Raw genomic sequence first — 25,359 nt, forward strand, 5'->3', positions numbered from 1 at the left:
TATATATATATATATATATATATATATATATATATATATATATATATATATATATATATATCAGAAGGTGTTTTATTTCATTTTTCTTAGTGTCTATCTAATTGGGAAAAGTTAAAAAAAAAAAAAAAAAATTATGCTGTTACATGTATATCCATAAAGTGGGAATTTAAAAAAGGGGGATTGGGGGGGGGGGGGGGGGGGTTGAAGGTAGGTGCCGTTCTGTTTACCCATACACACGTTTTTATACAGTGTCAACATGAACGCATTGAGTATTATACAAAATATATTTATTTTCTTTACTGTTAATGTGTTTTCCACCATATCTAAGTATATAAAATACTAGACGGACCTGTGTAGGAACGTCCTGTACAGAGCCGTCATCACTCTATATATATATTTATGTATCATTATTATTATTATTATTTAAGGAGTGTCTGTTATTTCTTTTACGTTCATCGGGGTATGAACAAAATAAATCATCCGTAAATTTTGTGAATCGGCGAAGCCGTTCTCACATAAGTTTGTGGATGATTTTTTTGTTCATACCTAGATGAACGTAAAGTAATAACAGACAATACTTATAATTAAATTTGAAACATACTGAGTAATAATAACATTAAAAGTTCATATATATATATATATATATATATTCTGTTGAGTATTGTCCGAAATATACATATATTTTCTGTATATACAAAATAGATATTTATTTTATTTTATTTACTGTTGACTACCATATCTAAGTAGAGAATACTAAACCGCCCTGTATAGGAACGTTCTGTACAGAGCTGTTCTGACTACATATATTTTTTATATATTTACACACGCACACGTTATATATTTTATTGAGTATAATCCGAAATATACATATATTTTCTTTATATACAAAATATATATTTATTTTCTTTACTGTTAATGTGTTTTCCACCATATCTAAGTATACTAGACCGCCCTGTGTAGGAACGTCCTGTACAGAACTGGTAAGGTTTTGGTCCCTTATGCGTTCACTGGCTTCCCTCCTACAAAATGTGCCGAACAAACCCTCGTACTTAGAGTAACATTAAAATCGTTTTCTACGTGAAACGATTACCCACAATCGTTTCCGATATCCATTGGCTGGATATCGATGGAAGGATAACGAATTTCCCGGACATATGCGGTTGGAACAGTTAATAATTTAACAATGGTCGTGGCCTCCCATTGCTTTTGCCCCCCAATTTGCAGATAGGTCTATTTTGGCGAGATCTCGCGGTTTGCGTCCTCGGGTAACTCCACAACGGGCACATGCGCAGTGGAATGTTAAAGAAGTCTATTCAAGGAGAATAATTTTAGCTCCCTTAGCATGGTGTCAGTATGGTAATATCTTAAATGGCTCCCCATGCTCTAAGTTAGGGGAACAATTAATCATGCCCATCAAAAAAAAATTCACAGTAAAGTCTACAAAGAGTGCAAAATAATTCCCAACAAATACGTTTAGCATATGCTACATTAACACGTGATTTTCCAATTTCAAATGTGACTAAAAATCTGAATCATCATTTCCTACTGAACAATATAACAACTAACAATTTTTTTTCTTTTGACACAATAAGGATACCAAAGTTGACTAAGACCTAAACACAAAATACTGTGAATATATTCTAAAACTACAAACCTTATAAAATTTAGCGATTCTTTCTTGATGCTCTGGGAGGGACGCACCAATAGATGGTTCTTGGCTAAACACGATCTACAAACCAAAACAACTAGATTAGTGTCAAGATTATGCAATAAACGATAAACTGTAGAAAACCTAAATAATGACATCCGGAAAGTACCGTATTTCCCCGTGTATTATGCGCATTTCCCCCCCAGAAAATACAGGTTAAAAATGGGGGTGCGCACTATACATAGCAATAGAAAAAATATCTTTTAAAAATGTCCAGCGATCACCCATGAAAAATCGCCGATCGGTAGTTTACGGTACTTTACAGGTTATTGACAGTGTTCATTACAATGAAACGCCAAAACCCTCTTAAAAATCGCTTTTCACTTGTGATGGTTGTAATAAATGCAAAATAAATCTACAAAAGTATCCATACCTCGCCAAAAAGTGCACTAAAATGACAAAACTGGACCGTAAATATTTTTAATTTCCATGAGATTTAATTCGACCATTTCCGGCCAACCGGAAATATACCACACTATTATAAATTTAGAAATCTCGCGCATTCACGTTAGCCACGAGAACGAAATGTATTATGCTATATTTTTGTTTTCATATATTTATTAGTCATTTACAGTGTATGGGGTATATAACTTTGTTTTGATTTATGCACGTGTGAGTCTGTGACATGTAAGTACACAAGTACTAGCCTTTGTTTAATGTGACATGTAGGTCTATGTACTCAAATACCTAACTTAAGTTTTGTTTCTTGGTTTCTTGAATATACCGCTTCTTTCGCTTTTCGTTAATTTTGGTGACGGGGGAAAAGCGGTACATCTTGCATTCACTGTCGATTTTGTGGTTTAAAAAAACGGTGCCCATTATATTGTGGTTCATGTTTTTTTTCTTGGAATAAACGTTCAAAGTGGGGGGTGCGCATTATACACCGGTGCGCATAATACATGGGAAAATACGGTAACAGCAAAGGAGAAAGAAGGAAGTTTCAGTCGTCTGACTGAAAGAAGAAGCAGAGGACTCGTCGGAAGATTTTAAGCCATCTCATTGGCTGATGGGATGTTTGGGCCAATCTACCAACATAGGGGAAAACATCATTAGTAAGGCTATGTTAAAAAGATAAAATATTCTGTATTTTTGGAATCCGATACTCTGTAAAACTGTATTCACCACCTGTTTATATAAAACATAACTATCAGAAATTTAAATCAAAATCAATCAAACATTGAAGTGTTTAAAAATTTAAGTTAATGTAATTAGATACATTAACTAAAACACTGTTGACAAGTATATTCTGTTTAAATGTTTTAAATTTTAATGATGAATAAAGTTATTTTAAAAATACTGTGCTGCAATTTATGGTATGTGACTGTCAAATTCAAGTTACATTTGTGTAATTGAAAATAAAAGGTACTAATTATTATTAAATACAAACACATACCCTTAGGATCTCATTGAATTTCCCAAGACCAGCTCCTTTGGTGTGCAAAACACTACCAGCACCTTTAATACAGAAAATAAAACTTGATTATGATAAAAATAAACTAAAACAGAAAACACTAAAAAAAAAAAAAAATTAGTAGTGATTTTAATCTGCTGTCAGAAATTTCATTATAAATTTTTTAAATATGCAATCAAAAGTTTTATTATCAGGTTGCAAACATTCAGTCAGCAGATTCATTATCAATTTTCTGACCTGCAAACAGAAATTTTATTATCAGTTTTCTAATATGCATCTAATATACAGAGAGAAGTATGCTTCATAAAAAATAATGTTAAAGGCAGATTATATTTAGAAACGTGCTACTAGCTGGGAAAGCTGAAAGCCGATTCCACTTGTCTCACTGGTCAAGTATTAGTTTTTAATCCTACATCTTACTTACCTTCATTGGTCAGATACGACACAAGTTTCTCCAGCAAATCCAGAAGGTAGTTCTTGCTTTCAAATGTAATACCAACTCTTGACAACAATTCAAATATAAACCTGATAAACAAAAAACAATACAGTTAACAATTTAAAAATGTAAAAACAATTACACCTTTAACAACAATGTAGGGTATTTGTTATGACAACTTAGTTTTTTGTTGAAAATATAGATATTTTTTAAAATATGTTATCCAGTGAAATTTATTTTTGAGTTTTCAATCTGTAAAGCATTCCTTAATCCAAATTTTTCAAGGATATCTTTAAAGTCACTGCTCCACAACTGGTGTAACAAAGGCTGGGGTATGTACTATCCTGTCTATGGGATAATGCATATAAAAGATCCCTTGCTGCTAATAAAAAAAGGAGACCATGGAGTGCTGACAGGTTTCTTCTCTAATTATCTCTGTGGTCTTTAACCTATGTCTGACACCACATAACCACAGTTAACTCTGTTTTTTTCTTTCTAAATTTTGTGTCGACTATTCTGTAAACAAAACAAATGTTAGTAACAAATCATAGTTTTGTATAAAGACGACAAAAATAAGACATACATGCCAGGCTTAGTTAATCCTGGTCCATTTTTAGGAATTTCAACTGTATCCAAGCTGTCTTCTAAATCCTTCAGAACAGCTGCAATGGTAACAAGCAATACATTGAAAATAGAAAACTCAAATACCATGTCATGTACTAACAATACAGGAAAATAAAATTATTAACTCATTATTACATTTCAGTTTCAGTTTAGCAGCTTAATATAGTCCAGTTTAGAAAATGCATGAAAACTATAATATAACATACAGAAATACTGTTCTGAATTTGTCTTTGATGATTATAAATAGGGTTACCGTTGCAGTATTTCACTTATTCAGTTATTTGTTAAACAAACTTGAAAAACAATAGCAAACTGAATATCCCATTTATTATCATGTTTTAAACAATATGGCTTTGTGAAATTATGATGAAGAATGGACAGTGTATATGTTCAAATCTGATAAGTTTGTAATGTCAAGAACAGCTGCCATGGTATATATCATTACCTAGTGGGATGTATTACTTTGATAACAAACATGTTATTGAATTCTATTGAGTAGTGATATAAATTATCAACTAAAGTACATCTCTTGAAGTCAGAAAATTGTACAAGAAGTAAATCTTGAAATAATTTCAACAAGAAGCTACAGTAAAAATCAACTGATATTGAACAGATTCAAATATGATCTAATTTACCAAGTAATACAAGAACACAAAATTCCATACTTTAGACATCATACCTTTCAACTTGATGAGATCTTCCAAAGTAAAATCAGGTTCTGAAAAAGAAAACAAGTCAACTCACTCCATACGAGCCAAATATCTTTTCATGAAGTGGGGTAGAAGGCAATCATTGCTTCTCAGATTTCAAGATGGAAGCAAATGATATTTGAGGAATTATTTTCAAAATTAGACTGGTACTGTAACTTTTTTAACAGCGATGTGCAATACTTAAAATAAAAGCATAAGATTTACATTGTCATTGTTGAAAACATATTATGCATTTTGACAAGCATTTGCTGCTCGTTTCATGTGACTATCAAGCCTTGCTTTTACTGCACTAAATTATGTGAATAGCATTACTGTCATTCAAACATTATTTTGTGTAAGACTAACAACCTACCAATGGCAGTAGAATCACCAAATTCAGTAACTTGGTTTTCTATTTCACTCAAGTCAATGATTTTCTCCATCAGTCGAGTTGTCTCCTCAATAGCAGTTGCCAAGTCAACAGAAGTCAGGTCAAAAGAAGAACTCTCTTCACAGATTTTTTCCTGTAAAACAGTGATAATGTGATAAGCAGATTTTTAAAAAGTAATGTACATGTCATCCTGAATACTTTATACCATTCACAGAAATGGAAGTAAAAGATATTACAAAGGTTAACGTCATGAAATCCTAAGGGCAAACCTTTAAAACATGGCCAAAGTTGCAAAAGGTTATCATTGCACATTTATTTACGTAATAGTTTAACATAGACAAAAAATAATGTATGCAAATGGATAAACAACTGCTTCAGTCATGTGACCCAAACAGGAAGATGAGGACTCACTCAATGGAAGCTTTAAAGCCATCCCATTGGGGTTGGCATGTTTGGAACATTCTACTAATATAGGCAGGGAACATTTTGTTTTCAAAATCTTGATAAGAGATATTTCTAGTCAACTGAAACCTAATTAGCAACTACTGTTTAACATTTTTTAATTTGTGTAGTGATCTCTGAAACTTGCATTGCAAATTGTTCCTTGAAAACACAATTAGTTATGGTCAGGCCAAATTGAAAAGAAAATTCCTGCTATTTACAAACGTTACACATGAATAGTGTTTAGATAAATCTGAACCAGAGTTCAAACTTGACTGACTCATAAAAGTCACCATGATGTTTTTTCTTCTAAAAAAAAACAAATTCAAACTATCTTGAAATTTATTTATTTTACCATCCTATGTTCGTGCCAATGAGATTGCACTCTCAACTGTAACAAGCACAAGAGTTGAAGAAAGATTTTAAATGGCTGTTTTAAGTACACACCAAATTATGGGCTTCATCCAAAATGAGAATATTTCCTTGAAGTTCAACACCGTGAGCACGTCGAGACTGAAATATAAGTTAAAATCTCTGTTTTAATTCTTAATGATTAAACATACTGCTAAAACAATACATGCCCCTTACCGGGCTCAACAAATTTTTATATTTCCTAAGTTCAATGGTAATAAAATTGAAATAATTGGTGAATTGCCACACAAAAGTCCAACAGTACATGATAAAACTATATGTCAGCTATATGTCACAAAATTTTAGCTACGTATATTGAGGCATTGATAAAAAAAAGTCTGGAATTTTATTTTGTATCTCTTACATTCAAGGGCCATAAGTCATAAAAATGAGTAAATTGTAATGAAAGTCAAGCTTGATCTGTAACTACATGATAAAGCTACACACAAAAATTCAAAAACAATTTTTAAATTACAGACCTCTTACTAGAACCTTTAAACATAGGAGAGAAAACATGTTTAGGATGTTCTCCTTTGTTATAAGAAAAAAAAAAAAAAAAAAAACATTGGAAGTTAAAACTCGCTAGTATATTTCATAAAAAATATACATGTACCCAAAACAAAATTCAGGAATGAGCATGCAGCAAAATTATTTTTCAATTCAAACTGTTAATATTGTTATTTATGCAAATACCTTTGGATCTAAGAGATAGTTGTAAGGCATAAATATAATGTCTGCATCTGTTTTCAACTCCCGAGCCAGGTAATATGGACAAACTCTGAAAATAGAGTTTATTATATTTTTATTTTGTGAAACACTTAAAGCTGGGTGGTATACCATATATACTGTCCAGTATCGGTATACTGTCAATACTGAACAAATATCAAAATACAGAAAAAAAAATTGAAAAATTGTTTCCTGCCATTTAGTAAAACACAAACAATATATATCTGAAAAATGTAAAATAACTGAACAGAAGAGAGAGATGAGGGCCTTGTGAATGGAATTTAATTTTATTTAGAGGAAATTAGTGGGTGAGCCTGAACTCGGGCATGCATTTAAAGCCAAATATACCAAAAATACCGCTTGGTATCGGTATTATATCAGTAATGAATACCGCTACCATACCGAGGTAAATCACCTCAATAATACCGATAACGAACCTCAGAAAGTCAAACAATGGCAAAAGTTGTAATTAGAATATTTGGCTAGTAATTCCAAATGACCAAAGTCGCACTGACCTAGACCTTTATATTAAGCCCAGTAGTAAAGCGCTCGCCTGATGTGTGGTCTGTCTGGGATAGATCCGCAGCAGTGGGCTCATTGGGTTATTTCTTGTTCCATCCAATTACCTATTGTTTGACATCCAATAGCCAATGATTAATAAATCAATGTGCTCTAGTGGTTCTGTTAAATAGCTTTTTTAGACATTTATATTTTGTGAGATTATAGCACTAAACCTGAAATTTTAACAATTCACAAGAATGAACAAATTCACAAAAGTAAAACATACATCTCACCAATCAATCTTGTGGTTGTAAAATGAAAAGAAACAATAGAGAGATCAATAAGTTAATAAGGCTTTCAAAGATGGAATAATTTTTTTAATTCTAGAACACCCACCAATCATTAAAAAACCCAATTATGATAACTTTGTGAAGATGTCTTAGTGTCTGGTTAAAAAAGAAAAAGAAAAAAGAAAATATATTTTTTAAGTTTTGTACAGCATGTATGGCTAGTGACCGGCCTCGGTGGCATTGTGGTTAGGCCATCAGTCTACAGGCTGGTAGGTACTGGGTTCAGATCCCAGTTGAGGCATGGGATTTTTAATCCAGATACCGACTCCAAACCCTGAGTGAGTGCTCCGCAAGGCTCAGTGGGTAGGTGTAAACCACTTGCACTGACCAGTGATCCATAACTGGTTCAACAAAGGCCATGGTTTGTGCTATCCTGCCTGTGGGAAGCGCAAATAAAAGATCCCTTGCTGCCCGTCATAAAAGAGTAGCCTATGTGGTGACAGTGGGTTTCCTTTAAAAAAAAAAGTGTCAGAATGACCATATGTTTGACGTCCAATAGCCGATAATAAGATAAAAAATCAATGTGCTCTAGTGGTGTCGTTAAATAAAACAAACTTTGTATGGCTAGTGTGCGCAGCATTTCATCACTTACTTGGTCTTCTCTCCATGTTTGACAAGATCCTCTATATCAACCACATTTCCCACTCCACTTCTAGGGTCTCCAGTTCTCTTCTGATCTGAATCATATTATTATTAAGTTATACTAACCTATCTGCAGTATTTATGACATGAACATCTTTAAAAAGTAACATGGTCCACAATGTTTTTAAAAAGTCACACATAATAATTTTGAACATTTTGCATATTAGTCAAAAAGTATGTCATGAGACAACAATTTGTATATACAGAAGATTAAAAATTAATAATATATAAGATTTTATAATGAAACTACAAAGTTACTTGGTGACTTCCAGTTCAAAAATCAAAGATAATCAACCACGTATTTAACTTTTAACAGAGGTGCTTTTATTATGAAAGAAGGATTTACAACCCTTCAAAAGGTATACTAAAATCAATAATAAATAAAATACAATTTGTGAAACTATGCACAGGTCCCCCAAGCTAAGTCTATACATCATTGCTTTTAAACACTGCTCTAATCTAGAATAACAGTATTAAATTTTGTACTGAATATTATTATTAGGAGTACTTAATGGTTTCCTCATTCACTAACAATATTGCTACTACAATAACCTACCTTCCAAAGTATTATAAAAGAAGCATCTCCGTGTTTGTACTTTAGCTCTGCACATGTGCACCTGAGAAGAAAAAAAAGACTGTCATTAAAATGAACATTAAAGGTTGATTCCATAATAAAATGGGTCACGTTGAAGTACAAAAAGGTTTTAAAAATTGTTTCTGCAATGCATAAAAATTTGGGTATGGTCAAGTGTCATCTTTATCACTCTTTTCACCAAAATAATATATATACATATATACTGTGTACTAGTATAATTCAAGACAGTAAGAGAGACGAGGCAGTCTTCCTTTGTTTAGGGGCAGAGTATGTGGGCGTGGATAATTTTTGGCATGCTTCCATCAGAGAACTGGTCAAGCATGCCTGTCATGAGCACAACCTCTGAGTTCTGTCCATGACAGGGAATTAAGGGCAGATTTACCCGGGAAGTTTTTAAGTAAAACTTAGCACCTGACCGAAAAATCAAGTGTTAATAATAAATTAACGGTGATGGAACTTCTTGTGATATTATTACAGACAGACCTGTAACAAATTGCAATTATTTGCAGGGCTTCTAGACTGTTTACAAAATCCACTAGCCATGGGATCAGTGATTTTAAAAATGTACTAGCCATGATTAAAACTTCACCAGCCCTACTTTACTTAATATAATTTTACTAATACATTGTAGTAATCATCACATATATTAACTAAAGAGGGAGATAGCAATTAGTAACACTAAGATTGGGGGGGTTTAATTGGGGGGCAGGATATTCATATTTACAAAACAGACTTAAATGCAACATTTGACAACTTTTTTTTCACTAGCTGTTGGGCATGGCAATATTAGTTATTTACTAGCCCAACATTATATCACTAGCCATGGGAGTGGGGCTACCATAATATAGAAGCCCTGTATTTGGTATGATCGCCAGCAGTAGTACCAAAAATAATTTATTTAACTTATTTGATTACACATGTACATATATGTAGACATAATCCTATAATATAGTTTACTTTTGGTAAAGCCTGGAATGGCCAATGTGTTTTTGTCAGTGGTGTATTTCCATATATTCCGCTATTACCATAATATTTAACCCTACGTACTGGTCAATCCCTCTTCCCAGGTTGGTATTTAGAGACTTAAAATGTTGATTAATACAGTGATATATGATAAAGATATCTGTTTCAATAATGTCTCACCTTTGCAGTGTTGTTGGGTTCTTTTCTAACCTGGTCATGAATGCAGAACTGTTCTCGTGATCCCAACACACAAGCTTTTACACTGTAAACAAAATGAAAAAATGCCTTATAAAAAGTTAAAACTGAAAAATAAGGTAATGCATGAATGAATCAGTCAATTAATCAATTGAATGTTTAACAACATTTCTTTCCATTACATGTATACCCATTTAATTTTACTATAGTAATGAACATAATTCTGACAGTGTAATAAAAAAGTATTTTATTCATCATGTGTGAATAAATACAGAACCACATCAGGGCCGTAGCTAGCAGGGGGGCAAGAAAAAATTTATAGAAACTTAAAGAAAATTGTCTTCTTAACTGTTTAAGGAGTTTTAGACTATTAACTACTCAGTTGCCCCCACCCCCCCCCACCCCCAACAAAAAATCCTAGCTACGGCCCTGCACATACCAGTTATTTTGCTATTTATTGCACTTGTTTATATAATGCGCAAGAACTTGTGCAATAAATAACATGGCAAGACAACTTGTATGTAGTTCTGTCTATATATTATATGTGATAAGATATCTGAACGAACCTGTTGTATGTTGTTCTTTTGAGCTCCTGGACTGCCTGAGACAGCTGGGAGTGAGTCCTTGATGCATAAATGATCTTGGGAACAACTGAAATAAAATAAAAGTTTTGTTAAAGACTGATGAAAACTAGTACCAAATTCACTAGTTTACAATGTACTTCTTAAGGACTGCTGAAAACTAGTACCAAAATCCTTTTGTTCTTCTTAAGGAATCTATCAATAACTACCATCAAAATCTCTGTTCCGCATTAAAAAAATAATTAAAGAAAAAGGAAGAAAAACAACAATTACAAAATTCACTATTACCATAAAATATAATATACTCAATTGTTTTGTTAACTAAATTAACAAATTCACAACTACTCTACATACTTCTTGAAAATTGCTGAAAAATAATAGCAAATTCCAAATGACTACTATCGTGCAGAAAAACCAATTAAAAACGGTTATCAATTCACTAGTGACATGTACCGTACTCCAAAGGTACTATTTAAAAATTATTTAACCAAAAAACACAACAGAAAATTGTTACCAAATTCACTAGTGCCCCAGGTACTTCCCGAGGACTCCTGCAGTTTTGATGCCAGTCTCTTGAGTGTGTCATCATGTAGATTGTCACGATCCTGCAGAACACTACCAAGTCCCGTCTGCTTCTTAAACTCTACCGCAGCCTTCTTTCCCACAAGCCAGGCCAGACTGGAACACAGCAAACACAATGTCTTCCCAGTTCCAGTGGGACTTTCCAAGATTCCATTCACTCCCTGCAGTTTAAAAAATAGGTATATGCCATAATGGAATGGATAGGGATTCACGCCTAACTCTGACACTTGCCAAATTTGCCAATTGTGAATTTTAAAATAATAATTGGTTTCCTACAAAAAAAATTAAGTTTTATACATATATGAGCAAAATGTTTTGCTCATTCAGAAATAGACCTGAGATTTTTCCAGAGACAGGGTTTCTGCCAGAGAATAAAATGGGTATGGCGCCATACCCAATTTTTTTTTCAGATTTGATATTTTTAAGTTAAACTTTTGACAAAATTAATGACTCATATCATTACTCAGGGCACAATATTTCACAAGAACTGTTCACATGTCGGTTACGCAACTTTAAAATCACGAGAACTGCCAATCGGTTACATGGTGAACAATTACATTCTAAAATTAAAAGTACTATATATCAGTAATGAAAGAGAAAATCAGTTTGATTTTAAATACATTTGAACCACCAATGTAGCACAGAACCGTAGTCCATGTGTTTTAGGATTAGGTAGGTCTAACTCATCGATTAACAGAACTATATTCATGTAACCGAATAATCGGTTACCTAAGTAAAACTCATGTGAACTAACTTCCGGTTACCCAAGATTTTGAAATATTGTCCCCTGATTACTGTATGATTTTCTGAACCGTAACCCTAAACTTAACCCAACTTCTTTCTGTAGGAGACCCCCATACTGGTTGCATTCAATTCCACAGTGCCATATCCAAAAAAAAAAATTCTGGCAAAAACATTGAGAGGGTAAAAGTCAATATCCTACTCTTTTTAGAAACGTAACCTCAAAATTTGCAAAGTGACATAACTTTTAAAACATTTACAAAGTAGTGCTTTGTAAGGAAGGAAGGAAATGTTTTATTTAAAGGGACATTCCTGAGTTTGCTGTATTGTAAAATATTTCCGACTAATAAAATATTTGTACGATTAAACTTATATATTAAATACATTTTCTTGTTTAGAATATCAGAGTCTGTATATTCAATGTGTTTCTGTCCTAATATCTGTCCTGTCTTAAGAACCCTAAACTGGATTTTATCTTAAAAATAATTTTGTACGTATGAAAAAAAACAATTTTAGGAATAAAATTAAATTAAATTAAATTTACACTAGTACAAATATTACAACGATCAGAAATATGTTTAATATACAGCCACTGATATGTTATGCAGGAAAATATATTTGATATGTAATTACAATCGTTAAAAAGTCTCAGTTAATCAATAACATCTTAGAAATTGCAGCAAACTCAGGAATGTCCCTTTAACGACATACACATTTTATTTACAGTTATATGGTGTCAGACATATGGTTAAAGACCACACAGATATTGAGAGAGGAAACCAGCTGTCGCCACTTCATAAGCTACTCTTTTCGATTAGCAGTAAGGATCTTTCACATGCACCATCCCACAGCCTTTGTTACACTAGTTGTGGAGCACTGGCTGGAACAAGAAATAGCCCAATGGGTCCACCAACGGGGATCGATCCTAGACCGACCGTGCATCAAGCGAATGCTTTACCACTGGGCTACGTCCCGCCCCTGCTTTGCAAGGAGTCTGTGACATATAGTAAGTATGCCAGATTAATCATCAGAAATGCAGGTGATACTCTTCCAGGATCGTAATAAAAACAATAAAGGGAATCATTGAACTCTGCACCATCAAAACACTAATTCTGGCCAAAACCCCAATTGATATAGCTTAATGCAAAGTGTTATGGGTTCACTCTACCTCTGTGGAGCCAGTGTGGCAGCACAGTCTATTTTGTACATTTGTTTCATTTCTTCTGATGAATAATTTTAATCTATTTATCTGATTTATGTGTGTGGGTTGTTGTTGTTGTGTTGGGGTTTTTTTTGGGGGGGGAGGTTGGAGGAGGGGTGAGTGGAGAGAATTAAATACCAAAAAGTAAAAACTGACTTACATGTTCTTCTTCTTCATCACCACATATACAACACTATGCATTGTTTTTATTTAGACATTTGAAAATGAAGAATCCTCACCGTTTGAAGACATTCTATCACTTTCTCCATGTATGTAAGTTGACAAGCATATGGGTCAAATGGAAAGTCCACCTGGACACCTTTGATGCTTAAAGATGGCATGCTGCTTGGAGACCAGAGAAACAACCTAAAACATTCTGAAAAACAACAACTAATCAAATTTCAAAACTACTGCAAAGATAATGATTCAATTTAGTCGTTTTCTGTGTTAGAATGAAAGCCAATTAATATTTCCAGTTTTTCTCAAGATAATTAAAAAATGTTGTTTAAACTGATAGCATATAAACATAATTTATATAGTATAATTCCATATATAATTTAGTGATTTCCCTAGAAATTAGGCAAGGCATGGTAGACCAAACACTTTTGGGGCATTTTCAAAAGATATTAAATGCATATTTTATTAATTAATAATACCTTTTTTGGTGTTTTATAAAGGCAATTTTAGAATTAATTACTGAAAAAGGCTTGTTTAATCTCAGGGCAGCATGGTGCTGATTAAGGCAAGATGGTGCTAGACTACTGAGGCATAGTGCTAAAACAAGTTAGGGAAAACACTATAATTAATATATACTGAACAGCACAGGTATTGCTCAGGTATTCTTTTCAAAATCCAAACATATCTTGGTCATGCGTTTTCAATGTTGTTCAGTATACGGTATTTATATATATATATATATATAGAGAGAGAGAGAGAGAGAGAGAGAGAGAGAGAGAGAGAGAGAGAGAGAGAGAGAGAGAGAGAGAGAGAGAGAGAGAGAGAGTAAAAGCTGTTTATGAAGTTGATTATCAAAAACCCATTTTATTGTGCATTTTAAGTGACATTTGCAGCCTAACCTGCCAGTTTCAAGCCGTGGTTGTAATAATTTATGTATGAGGTCAGGATCTAGCTCAGTCGGTTGTTAAATAGAGCTGGATGATATAGCGAATATACCATTCGGTATCGGTATCAATATCATGTCAATACCGTTCAGTATCGGTACCATGTCAATACCGATTTACCATATCAAGCAAATTTCTAAATACCAAAATGTTTCAAACCTTTTAGTAAAGCACTATCAATATATCTGACAAAGGCAAAATGGGTTGGGTATAAATCAGACGATAGCCTTGTGTATGTAATTTAATTTTATTTAGATGAAATTAGTTGGTGAGCCTCAACTTGGGCATGCATTTAAAGCTGAGTATACCAAAAATATTGCTCAATGTTGGTATCGGTATTGTGTCAATACTGAATACTGCACCGAAATCACCCCAAAAATACCAATACCAAACCTGATATTTTAATACCGCCCAGCTCTATCATTAAATAAATTAAAGAGACTGTCCTATTGTCATTGTTGAAGAGAATCAATGTCCTCATTTTGTAATCACTGTTTCATCTGTTCCACCAATATGTACAAATGTACTTGCATTTTCTGGCTTAGAATACTAAAAGTATGATCCACTGGCATAGGAAGCAGGGGTGGTGGGCAAGGCCCCACCCACCTACTGTTTTTGATCCAGTAGCAGCAGCGATGGTTTATATATATATATATATATATATATATATATATGTACATACACACAGTCAAACTGAAAACTTGACATGTGTGGATTGATCAAACTGTCATTGACGATAGTATTTAAAAGATGAATGAATCGTCAATCAGACCAGACAAGCACGCCTGTTCCAGGTGGTTTGGACTGTCGAAGATTACGGTGATAAATACACAATAATAGATCATAGACTATGCAGAACGAAATGATCCTGTGAGTGGTTGTCGGTGTTCATACATGGCAGAGGGCCTCACTACGTAATACAAAATTACAGACATCGTCTGGTTAACTTCAAAGAGCACTTGTACTAATTGTTAGCGTGATATTTTTTTTTTTTTTATAAATGTTAGTTCCTGATTTGCATTTGTGGGTTTTTTAAATGACTTTTCTGATTTAAAATAATTAAAATAATTACAAATAATTTAAAAAAAAAACAATATGTACAGTGTTATTCAGCATTCAGTATTTTATTTGCTAGTTACGTTCCACCTTGTTTTGACATCTGCAAAATACATCAAAGTTCATATATTTGTTACGTACATGTAAATGCCTTTGTTTATCATTGTTTTTTCTGTCAATAAATACATGTATATATGATAATATGCCCAAGTACATGTATTTCATATTAAAAAAAAGTATTTTGTTGTTTACTTACTTTTACAATATACACAAAATAAATGTATCATTGACGTCGAAAGATGCCAACAAAAGGGTCAGGTGACAGTGATATATTGATTCACCATAAATACATTTTGTGATATTAAAAACACCAGGGTGACCAAAAACACCTCGGATGTACGAAAATTTATAATATAAACAATAAAATCTAAGTAAAGTATGATTCAAGTTATCAAAAACGGTTATAATAGTCAAAAATATATTATTGGGTTCGCCTTGGATTACAACTATCACATTAATGAACTGACACAGAGGGGCACTGGAACAAACACTTCTACAGTGCCTGTGTGTTCATTACTGCGGGGATGTGGAGCTGGAGCAAATACCGAGATACGAACCCAGAAACTAACATCCGATTACATCGAGTTTGAAATAGTTCTTTGAAACACAATACGATGGCTACATCATCAATATATGTAATAATATTAGCTTAAAGGTGATCATATAGTGGTACTTCACGATTGTCAAAGAATAATTATCAGTAAAACTTCATACCAGTTTAAGTTACTGTACAGTGTATACAAAAAAATGTAAACAAACTCGTGGAAATTGCGTTTTCCCGCGCTTTTATGCACGCGCCAGGTAAGTGATTCCGGTTATGAAATCGACAAATTCATTGGTGATTTGTAGTAACAACTCTTTCTTTTGTCAATTAAGTAACTATTTGGTATTGTTTACAATACATATACAAAGCAAACCTAAAACGTCTGCACCAAACTATACAAAAATAATATTAAAAAATAATCCCCAATGGAGCTAACCAATCACATTACACGTTACTAATCTGACAGTCCAATCAAAATTTGTTTTAGTTTGAGGAACCAGTCGTTTGATTTTTTACGTTGCGCAGAGCGAGCGGGGAATTTAGTTTTTATGTTGGAACCTAAATTCTCCATGTAAGTTGGTTATAAGATGTCATACATCATAATTAATGTTTTCTACATTATAATATAGTGATATAATTGAATAAGAAATAGGTGCATGTGACTTTTATAATTTCTATCGACAATTAAAAACGGTAAACGTTTTCTCTTTAAATTTTAAAGGTGGTCTGCTAAAAAGTAAGAAGCAGTTGGGTCAACAACTCCAGTATTCGACCAGTTTGTATCTTCCGTTGCCCTGTTTCGGTGAGGTTCACATTTCGGTGGTTTCGTTGTTTTTGACAAGTATCTGTAAAGAGTTACCAGCATATTTTTAAAAAATTTGAGTGGAAAGTAAACTGTCATGGGGAGGTTCGGTAATTGCCGCGGACACTTTCTGCACTCGTTACATTTGACATTTGTCGCTTTGTATCCACAATATTATAGGTAAACACTTACATATAATAGTTGAATAGCTGCTTTCTCTTTTCGTAAATATTGAGGCCAGCCACTGGCTAAACATTCTTTTGTTGCCGTAAATTAAAGGAAAACATAGCTTACAACGGGGAAATGCGGACACAGAATTCATACTACTTATTGTCCGAACCAAATTGTTAACAACCATGAAAAATTACTCTCCTACCTATTAATTGATGTTAGATTTCCTCCAAAGTTTGTCCAGACACAAATCTTGAAAAAACCATTACAATGACACAGATTCCACATACCAGATGATAACCATGTCACCTATATCGACTTCGCTGAGAGTGCATAGGGAAAAAAGCATGTAATTTTGTATCGGCTGCCATTTTGACTTTTTATGGAATATTCTTCAAGAGGGGTGAAAGGATAGGACTTAAAGGGACACACCCTAGTTACGTTTATTTGTTAACCATTACGGCATTGTTTTTCGCTATTAAACCTCATTTTTCACAAATAAAATTGCACTTTACTTACATTTTATTATTTAGAATACACATTTCCATTCACCTGAAGTGCTTTTTGGTAACCCTGATGTTTGTAAAACCACGAAATGCATTTTTTCACAAGACGTGTTGTCGAGAAAAAAACGTTAAGCAAGGCGAGGTCCAATCTATTTTTAGAGGGGATATTTCCATTTCAATGTCACAGACGTTGGTATATCACGTGACCGTTATCATTTTGGTTCGGTTTGTTTTCTCGTGCACGGTTCGTGCAATCAACATCCGATTTGTTGTTCATTTGTGAGATTTTTCTTCACAGTTCGTGAACATTTTCAGTAACAATAAAGTTCAGACAAGTAAGTGTCTCAATACAAAACGTTACAAACCCTTAAAACCAATAATTTTGCTAAGTCTTACGATATCTGGAGAGGGGATACAACCAGGACAGAACAGTTGGAACATGTCCAGGAGAGGTGAAACGAACACACCCCAAGTCTGTGAAATTTGTCTTCGAGCTACATCTACTGGTGACATCAGAATACTAACTTTCAAAATTATTTCAACAATTGGGACATGGGGATTCCCATGGTATTTATCAATATAAAACCTGCTTTTTCACTCCATTTGATAAAAACATGATCTAAGTGTGTTACAGGTTTGTAGATTAACCAAATTATAATTTATTTTCGCTGGATGGAACTAGGATGTGCAGCTTTAATCTAACAACGTCATAACATGTTATGATATAAAAGCAAACGTGATGATTTCATATTATTTTTTTATTATTATTATTATTTTAATGATACCACTAGAGATCATCTATTTCGTATTAATTGTGTCACATATTTTGGAGGCTTTCACCCCTCTTGAAGAGTATTCCATAAACAAGCAACATGGCAGACGGCAGAAAACTGCATGTATTTTTCCGTATGCAATCTCAGCAAAGACAATATCGGCGACATCGTTGCAGTCTCGTGTGTGGAATCTGTATATTTGTAGTGTTTTTTTTTGCGATTTGTGTCTGGACAAACTTTGTAGGAAATCTTAACGGCAATTAAAGGTAGGAGAGTAATTTTTGGTAGTTGTTAACAATTTGGTTCGGACAATAGGTCACTGTATTGCAGCTTTGATCATTTGTTCTTTAACCGAAATTGTCAGTTAAAGAATATAATAAATTAAATTATTACTGTATACTTAAATGACATACCTATAGCAGACAAAATAACATTTAATAAACGCCATTAAAACTGGTCATCATCAACCAAATAATACTTAATTGAAAGTCAATGTTAAACTGCAGGGCCCAATATTTCATGCGGACCACCGTTCTGTTCACGTGTCTGTTACACAAAATTAAATTTACGCAAACCGTAAATTGGTTACATCATAACATGTAAATGTTCAGGAATTAAAACTTGCAACTTAAAGATTACAGAAAGTTTATTCACGCAGACATACTACTAGTATTCCGACAAATGTATTAGGCACAGCAAGCCAGTAAACAACTTTATATTGCAACAGTTGTAACTTGCGACCAGTCTAAACTAAACGTTCAGTATAGAGTCGAGCCAAAAGCTTTAAGAAATGTGCACAGACCGATGGGCATAACTAAATTATCTGCTGCTATTTTATCTCTAAAGGAATATATGTAGACATAATATTGGATTGGCTATAATTTTACATATGTTGAAAAATGTTTTAAAGCCGCACACCCTAGTTCCATCCAGCGAAAATAAATTATAATTTGGTTAATCTACAAACCTGTAACACACTTAGATCACGTTTTTATCAAATGGAGTGAAAAAGCAGGTTTTATATCGATAAATACCATGGGAATCCCCATGTCCCAATTGCTTGAAATAATTTTGAAAGTTAGTATTCTGATGTCACCGGTAGATGTCGCTCGAAGCACAACAATGCCTACGTCACGACAAATTCACAGACTTGGGGTGCGTTCGTTTCACCTCTCCTGGACATGTTCCAACTGTTCTGTCCTGGTTGTATCCCCTCTCCAGATATCGTAAGACTTAGCAAAATTATTGGTTTTAAGGGTTTGTAACGTTTTGTATTGAGACACTTACTTGTCTGAACTTTATTGTTACTGAAAATGTTCACGAACTGTGAAAAAAAATCTCACAAATGAACAACAACATTTTTCGGATGTTGATTGCACGAACCGTGCACGAGAAAACAAACCGAACCAAAATGATAACGGTCACGTGATATACCAACGTCTGTGACATTGAAATGGAAATATCCCCTCTAAAAATAGATTGGACCTCGCTTCTTTAACGGTTTTTTCTCGACAGAACGTCTTGTGAAAAAATGCATTTCGTGGTTTTACAAACATCAGGATTACCAAAAAGCACTTCAGGTGAATGGAAATGTGTATTCTAAATAATAAAATGTAAGTAAAGTGCAATTTTATTTGTGAAAAATGGAGTTTAATAGCGAAAAACAACACCGTAATGGTTAACAAATAGCCGTAACTAGGGTGTGTCCCTTTAACAGAAACAGGAATCCAAAAGTGTCATAAAAATTGAAAAATACTAACCTCACATAATGAGCTTTAAAAAACAGACATTTGGAATGTCACTGTAGTATAGAAGTACCATCGATAAAGTGAAAGTAGCATAGCCACCGCAAAACGAAAAAAGGAATCCCTCCAAATGTTTATGTATCTATTTTGTTTCAGTACTGGGGCTGATATTGAGTTCTTTTACAATATTGATAACTTTAGCAAGCATTGAGATTAAAGACATTTTGTTTTGTAAAATGTTTTCTTTTGTATTTTGTTTTAACTTTATGTTTGAGCTATAAAAAAAAATATAATTTTGAGGTAACCGAGCTGGTTACGCAAATATAATTTACATAAGCGAACAGTTCAGAGCTTGACAGTAAGGATTGTCCGCCTTTTTTTGACTGGCCATTCGGGCCACTCACAGCAATACTTTGACTCGCCTGTACAACTTTCGAATGGTCCGCGACTGAATTTCGTTAAAAAAATAACTAACTTAAATTGTACTTTAAAAACATAGCATACAAACAATAATAACAACTCAAAAGAAGGAAACAGAATTTGTTTGAGTTATATTGCAAACTGTTGTAATTAAATTATAATTAGGGCCTATTATGTTGTCACGGGATCCACACAATCAAACGTGGAATATTTGATCACGGTTCGGTCTTGGAATGATTGTCTGTGGTATCGTTTGCAGTGACGATGGGTGTTAGGAAAAGTAGACTATGTATATTCCGTAAGAAACGAAAACGTTCCAACAATGTAACTTCGGAAAACCTCAGGCTCGTAAACAAAATCTTTCTGCGAAACATAGCATAGCGATTGAACCTACAAATTCATTTAGGTGGTTGAGGTTTCCCGAATACATAAATCAAAACAGGTCAAGGCATTTTGAATAGTTTTAGACTGTTCGATAGACTGGGGAAGTGTTCGCTATTATGTCCTATATGGGTTTGGTTGCGCAGATACTAATAAGAAACCAGTTGAAAACAGTAAATAAAAAAAACCTTTCTGGTCTCTTACAAACATTAGTTATTTGCATTTTGATACGTAATACAATATGCAGAATTTTTGCGGACGACACACGATACGGTTTTGACTTGCCTGACGCTAGTTTGACTCGCCGTGGGCGATCGGGTGACCGTAAAGTGCACACTCTGCGACTACCCGATTTCACCTGTCTGACCAGAGAGATGCTTCAAAATCCGATGATATCGCTAATTTTTCGCATTTATTCAGCGTGAACACGATCTTGTTGATTCTGTCCCAACTTCAAAAGTTGATATTTCGTTAACTTCCAATACGCATGCGTTAAAATGCAATAATGCAACCGATCAATCGCGATACTTCTTATGGCAAGCCATGGTTTTATGTAGTGTACTGTCACCTGCAGTATGTCGTCTGCTGGACTAGAAAAGTATTTTTTCACAAAACAACCCTTCTTAATCAATAAAAAAAACATGCAGTGATTTCAGTAGAATTCGGAAGTAATTGGCAGAGTAGCAAATGTAAATGGCAAAAGACCTACATGTACATACATCATACTTCCATCTGTATAAATAGTTGAATCAGCAAGATTGAAAGTAGACAGCAAAATAATTTAATTATGGTAACATAGATGGACAATTTCACACCATAGATTATAAGTTGTCAATGCCGGTACCTATTGAAAACAACATGTGACATCCAGTAAAAAAAAAAAAAAAAAAAAAAATTTTTTATCTGCCAAATAATTTAATTTGTATCACTTTCTGACGAAGCATAAACTTGTGTTTTGCATAATAATTAATATAACCACGTCATGAAAACATGTTTAGACGTCTATGGTGTGGTCTTGTTTTGATCTTTGGAATAATATGGAGCTGAAGTTATTGTTGGTACAATATTAATGTTCTGTCTGATGAATTGTATGTAGTTATTTCTCTTATTTGACAACCTATATTTTTCTGCTTTTAGGCTTATTTTTAGTATAAAGGCATACAATCATGTGTTTATTTACATATTTCATGGTCAATATTTTGCATGTATAATTCATATTTGGTCAGTTGTGTAGAGGGGATGATTTTCCGCGATCACGGAAAAACGGGCGGAATTTAGTAACTGAAATGGAATTTGCGATTTTTAAAAAATAACCTTCAAAAGTTGTATTTCTGGTTCAAGCACCATAATAACTATTTTTGGTAGTTTTAAGATTCAATATTGATAATATACACATAATTGTTTTGGTATGCGAACTTTCATGGAGTGCACTGTATGCCTAAATATTTTCAGAACTGTTAATTCTCGGAAGTTAGGTTTAATTGCCATACACTTGCAACAAAGCATATGTGACTGTTTACCCGTGTCACTTTATACAGTGAAATTTAACTTGAAATATAAAAATAAACATGTACTAATACAATTTTAGAATGTTGATTATATAATAAGATTTCTAGTTCGTTCAATTTTGATATTTTTCAATAATACTTATTACGATTCATAAGCATAGCCAACTTACACAACGCTTTTGTTGGAAAACGTAATTTCGGAAAACTTCGGGCATATTCGTTAAGCTGTACGGAAACATTTCACATTTATAGTCCGTCCCACGGAGAACGCCTTTTTTCATGCTACGGAATTTACTACACATTATTTATTTCCGAACCGATTATTTTCTAAATTGCACACAAAAATAGCATTTTACTTTTCTTATCACCGGTTTATTTTTGTAACACATGTAGCACGTTCTACAGACCCTGCGGTTCAGGGGGTCCCACGGTGAGGCATTGTGTACATTTTCCCCAGATAATTTTTCCCTCTCCCCAAGGGGGTTACAAAATATATATCTTGGTAATTGGACCCAGCTATTATTTGTGCTACAGGCCCCGCTGATCTTTAAACCGGCTCTGAATATATAATTCTAGGCAAATATATATTTTTTAAAGTTATAAAATAATGTCGAAACTTTAAACGATCGACAGAACAGTGCTTAGTTTTGGTTCACTATATATCCAGATTGACCCGACCTCATTTGAATATGTAATTTGTGCACATGGCACGCTTTGTAATCATACTGGAACTTATAAAATGTTATCATGTATTTATTTATTTATTTATACATATTTTTTGGCAATTACGAACAATGCATTACCAAAGTTCTTGTTCATATTTTCGTGAAAATAGCGGACTTTGTCAATGGTGTGTTTTGTTTACAAATGAAACTTGCCCATAATCCATCAGATGAAATGAAACTGAAAGCCACACAATCAACAATTATTTATTGTTTGAATTTAAAGGAGAATGGATCTCTATTACTATTAAATACAAAGAATAATTAACCCTAATTAAGTTTGTGGCTTTGTTTTAACTGCGGTTTATTTACGGATGAAGGTGGGAACCAAGTGGTGCGGTTTATACACTTTTTTTTTTTTAACTTTTTTTCAAATTTGTTTGGGTTTTTTACAGGTATTTAAAAAAAAAAAAAGCAATAGCAAACCTGCTCAGAGCTGGAACAATAAAACAAATGTATATAGCTTATAACAATGAAACATGACACTAATTGAAGAAAAAAGAGGTATTTGCAAAAATCTGAAATGGAATGTGGCAAAATCTGAAACAGAAAATCATCCCCTCTAGTTGTGGCAATCAATGTATGCCATTGTGTGTGTTTCAACTGCTTCAGTGGTGCAAGCAATTTAATATGCATTAACATATCAGATATAATATATTCGTGCCATCACAACCTACACCGACAACTTTTGACCTCCATTCATCAATAACGAGATCTCGGAATGCTTGGTCGATAGCATGATACGCACCATCAGCATGTGCATGTTCTACTGGCTGGCAGCACAGATACTGATTTTGGGCTTGTCCATTGATGACATGGCGAACATAGATGAGTTCAACTTCACTGACACTTGTGTCAGTTGCTCCATCAAACATGAGCCCCATCACTGAACAGTGATATTTGTTCAATGGTTGTAGCTTGACATCTTCGTAGGCGTACTTGATGAATCATCGACAAGCATTGTCACTTTGATACTGGTTACCCATCTTAGCACCATTCTTTTCATGGAGTGACAATAACTTTGGGTAGACAATGAAGGGGAGCTCCTCCTTCACAACAAAGTAAGCTGTATTAAATAGCTTTTCCATTGAAGATTTTATTGTTAAGTTCACAATCTTATTTTGTGATGCAATAAAGATTCTTCTAGTCGACTCCTGGATACTGATTTTTAACTCATGTCATGTGATGAATGTGGGGAATTAAAAAAAAAAAAAATAAGGACATGTGGTATATCTGGTGGGACAGGTAGTTTTATTTTTTGCATGTGCTACAGGACAGGTGCCTTAAAAAGTTAATGTAGAGCCCTGCAATTGGTTACCTAGGTAAAAATCATGTGAACCGACTTCCGGTTACCTCAGATTTTGAAATAGTCCCCTGAACTGGATATGGTAATGTTCCTGTTTTAAGAAATGCAAGCCCACGTGGTATAGTTGTTTGTAAAACGAGCACAAGTGGTGTAATTTGTCAAGATAGTGATATTTATCCGTATGCCTATATAGTAACATCAAAGTCCATTTTAAAATTATGTACAAATATACATTAATAATGCAACAACAAGGCAAGCACAAACAAATATTTCGCTAGATATGGTTCTCTTTCGATTTTTTTTTTACATTATTTGCAGGGATGAGAATTTTCTGCGGATTTTGGACCCCCACGGTCGATCCTGTGAAATGTGTAAAGTCGTTGAGAAAATTTGGGTGGTGGGGTAGAATATAGGTATATGCCTTGCACTCTGTGGAAATATCAGTTAAAGTTGAGGTCGTCGTGCAGCTGCTATCGTAATGTAGTGGCCGCCATGTTTATTTCGACGCACTGTGTGTATACGAAAATGAAGCAAAACTAGCTTTGTGTGTATGTGTTTAGTACTGTTTACTATGACCACTGTGATTGGCTAAAATTGAGACGTCTGAGATATTGAGACCAATCAGCGTAGGCCTTGCAATTATAAAAAACACTATAGCTTCAGGGGGGCGTCGCCTCCCTTACCGACTGATCAGGACTCTGCCCTGGACCCCGGCTAATTTCAGCTGAAAATACAAATTGTCATTCTCATCCCTGTATTTGGTTTGGTGTTAGATTTTTAAAGTCTTTTTTTCTTTTTTTTTCCCTCATTTTTTCTTTTTAAAAATGTTTTCGTCTTCTTTATCTGCTTTTTTCTCGGCTATTTCCCATTTTTATGCTACTATTTCCTCACTGGTAAGAAGACGATGTGATTGGCAATGAGATGTGGATGCTTTCTTTGGTTGACAATGGGTGCTTGTCTTTTTCCTTTGGTAATCATGAGTGGGCTCATTTGCTGGCTTGCTACATTTTTCACATCCTTTTCTGTTATAATTTTGATAGGGTTAAGTTCGAATGT

At 33.8% G+C, this 25,359-nt stretch overlaps 2 protein-coding genes across 6 annotated transcripts in view; one reads left to right on the forward strand and one right to left on the reverse strand.

Moving 5' to 3' along the window:
- LOC121375930 (regulator of telomere elongation helicase 1-like) overlaps positions 1 to 16,283 on the reverse strand; it is a 44,327-nt gene extending 28,044 nt beyond the window's left edge. The window contains exons 1-15 of one of the 2 annotated variants that reach the window (XM_041503655.1): positions 16,140 to 16,283; positions 13,428 to 13,564; positions 11,179 to 11,407; positions 10,650 to 10,734; positions 10,069 to 10,150; positions 8,887 to 8,947; positions 8,281 to 8,365; positions 6,805 to 6,889; positions 6,148 to 6,213; positions 5,242 to 5,392; positions 4,859 to 4,897; positions 4,139 to 4,217; positions 3,544 to 3,644; positions 3,102 to 3,163; positions 1,655 to 1,729 (exon numbers count right to left, since the gene is read on the reverse strand). In XM_041503655.1, the coding sequence (XP_041359589.1) occupies positions 1,655 to 1,729; positions 3,102 to 3,163; positions 3,544 to 3,644; positions 4,139 to 4,217; positions 4,859 to 4,897; positions 5,242 to 5,392; positions 6,148 to 6,213; positions 6,805 to 6,889; positions 8,281 to 8,365; positions 8,887 to 8,947; positions 10,069 to 10,150; positions 10,650 to 10,734; positions 11,179 to 11,407; positions 13,428 to 13,529 (1,302 nt within the window). In that variant the 5' untranslated portion in view covers positions 13,530 to 13,564; positions 16,140 to 16,283. Of the gene's footprint in view, positions 1 to 1,654; positions 1,730 to 3,101; positions 3,164 to 3,543; positions 3,645 to 4,138; positions 4,218 to 4,858; positions 4,898 to 5,241; positions 5,393 to 6,147; positions 6,214 to 6,804; positions 6,890 to 8,280; positions 8,366 to 8,886; positions 8,948 to 10,068; positions 10,151 to 10,649; positions 10,735 to 11,178; positions 11,408 to 13,427; positions 13,633 to 16,139 lie in introns of those variants that run through there. The other variant, XM_041503656.1, reaches the window with a different exon arrangement.
- Positions 16,284 to 16,461: 178 nt separating this feature from the next.
- The window catches only part of LOC121376439 (stathmin-like), a 30,308-nt gene continuing 21,410 nt past the window's right edge, over positions 16,462 to 25,359 (forward strand). Inside the window, exons 1-2 of one of the 4 annotated variants that reach the window (XM_041504306.1) lie at positions 16,484 to 16,540; positions 16,691 to 16,771. The gene's annotated coding sequence lies outside the window, so the exon portion shown is untranslated. Of the gene's footprint in view, positions 16,541 to 16,690; positions 16,772 to 25,359 lie in introns of all 4 variants that reach the window. The other 3 variants (XM_041504310.1, XM_041504309.1, XM_041504307.1) reach the window with 3 other exon arrangements.

The sequence above is a fragment of the Gigantopelta aegis genome, chromosome 6, assembly GCF_016097555.1.
Source record: "Gigantopelta aegis isolate Gae_Host chromosome 6, Gae_host_genome, whole genome shotgun sequence".
Classification (NCBI taxonomy): Eukaryota; Metazoa; Mollusca; class Gastropoda; order Neomphalida; family Peltospiridae; genus Gigantopelta; species Gigantopelta aegis.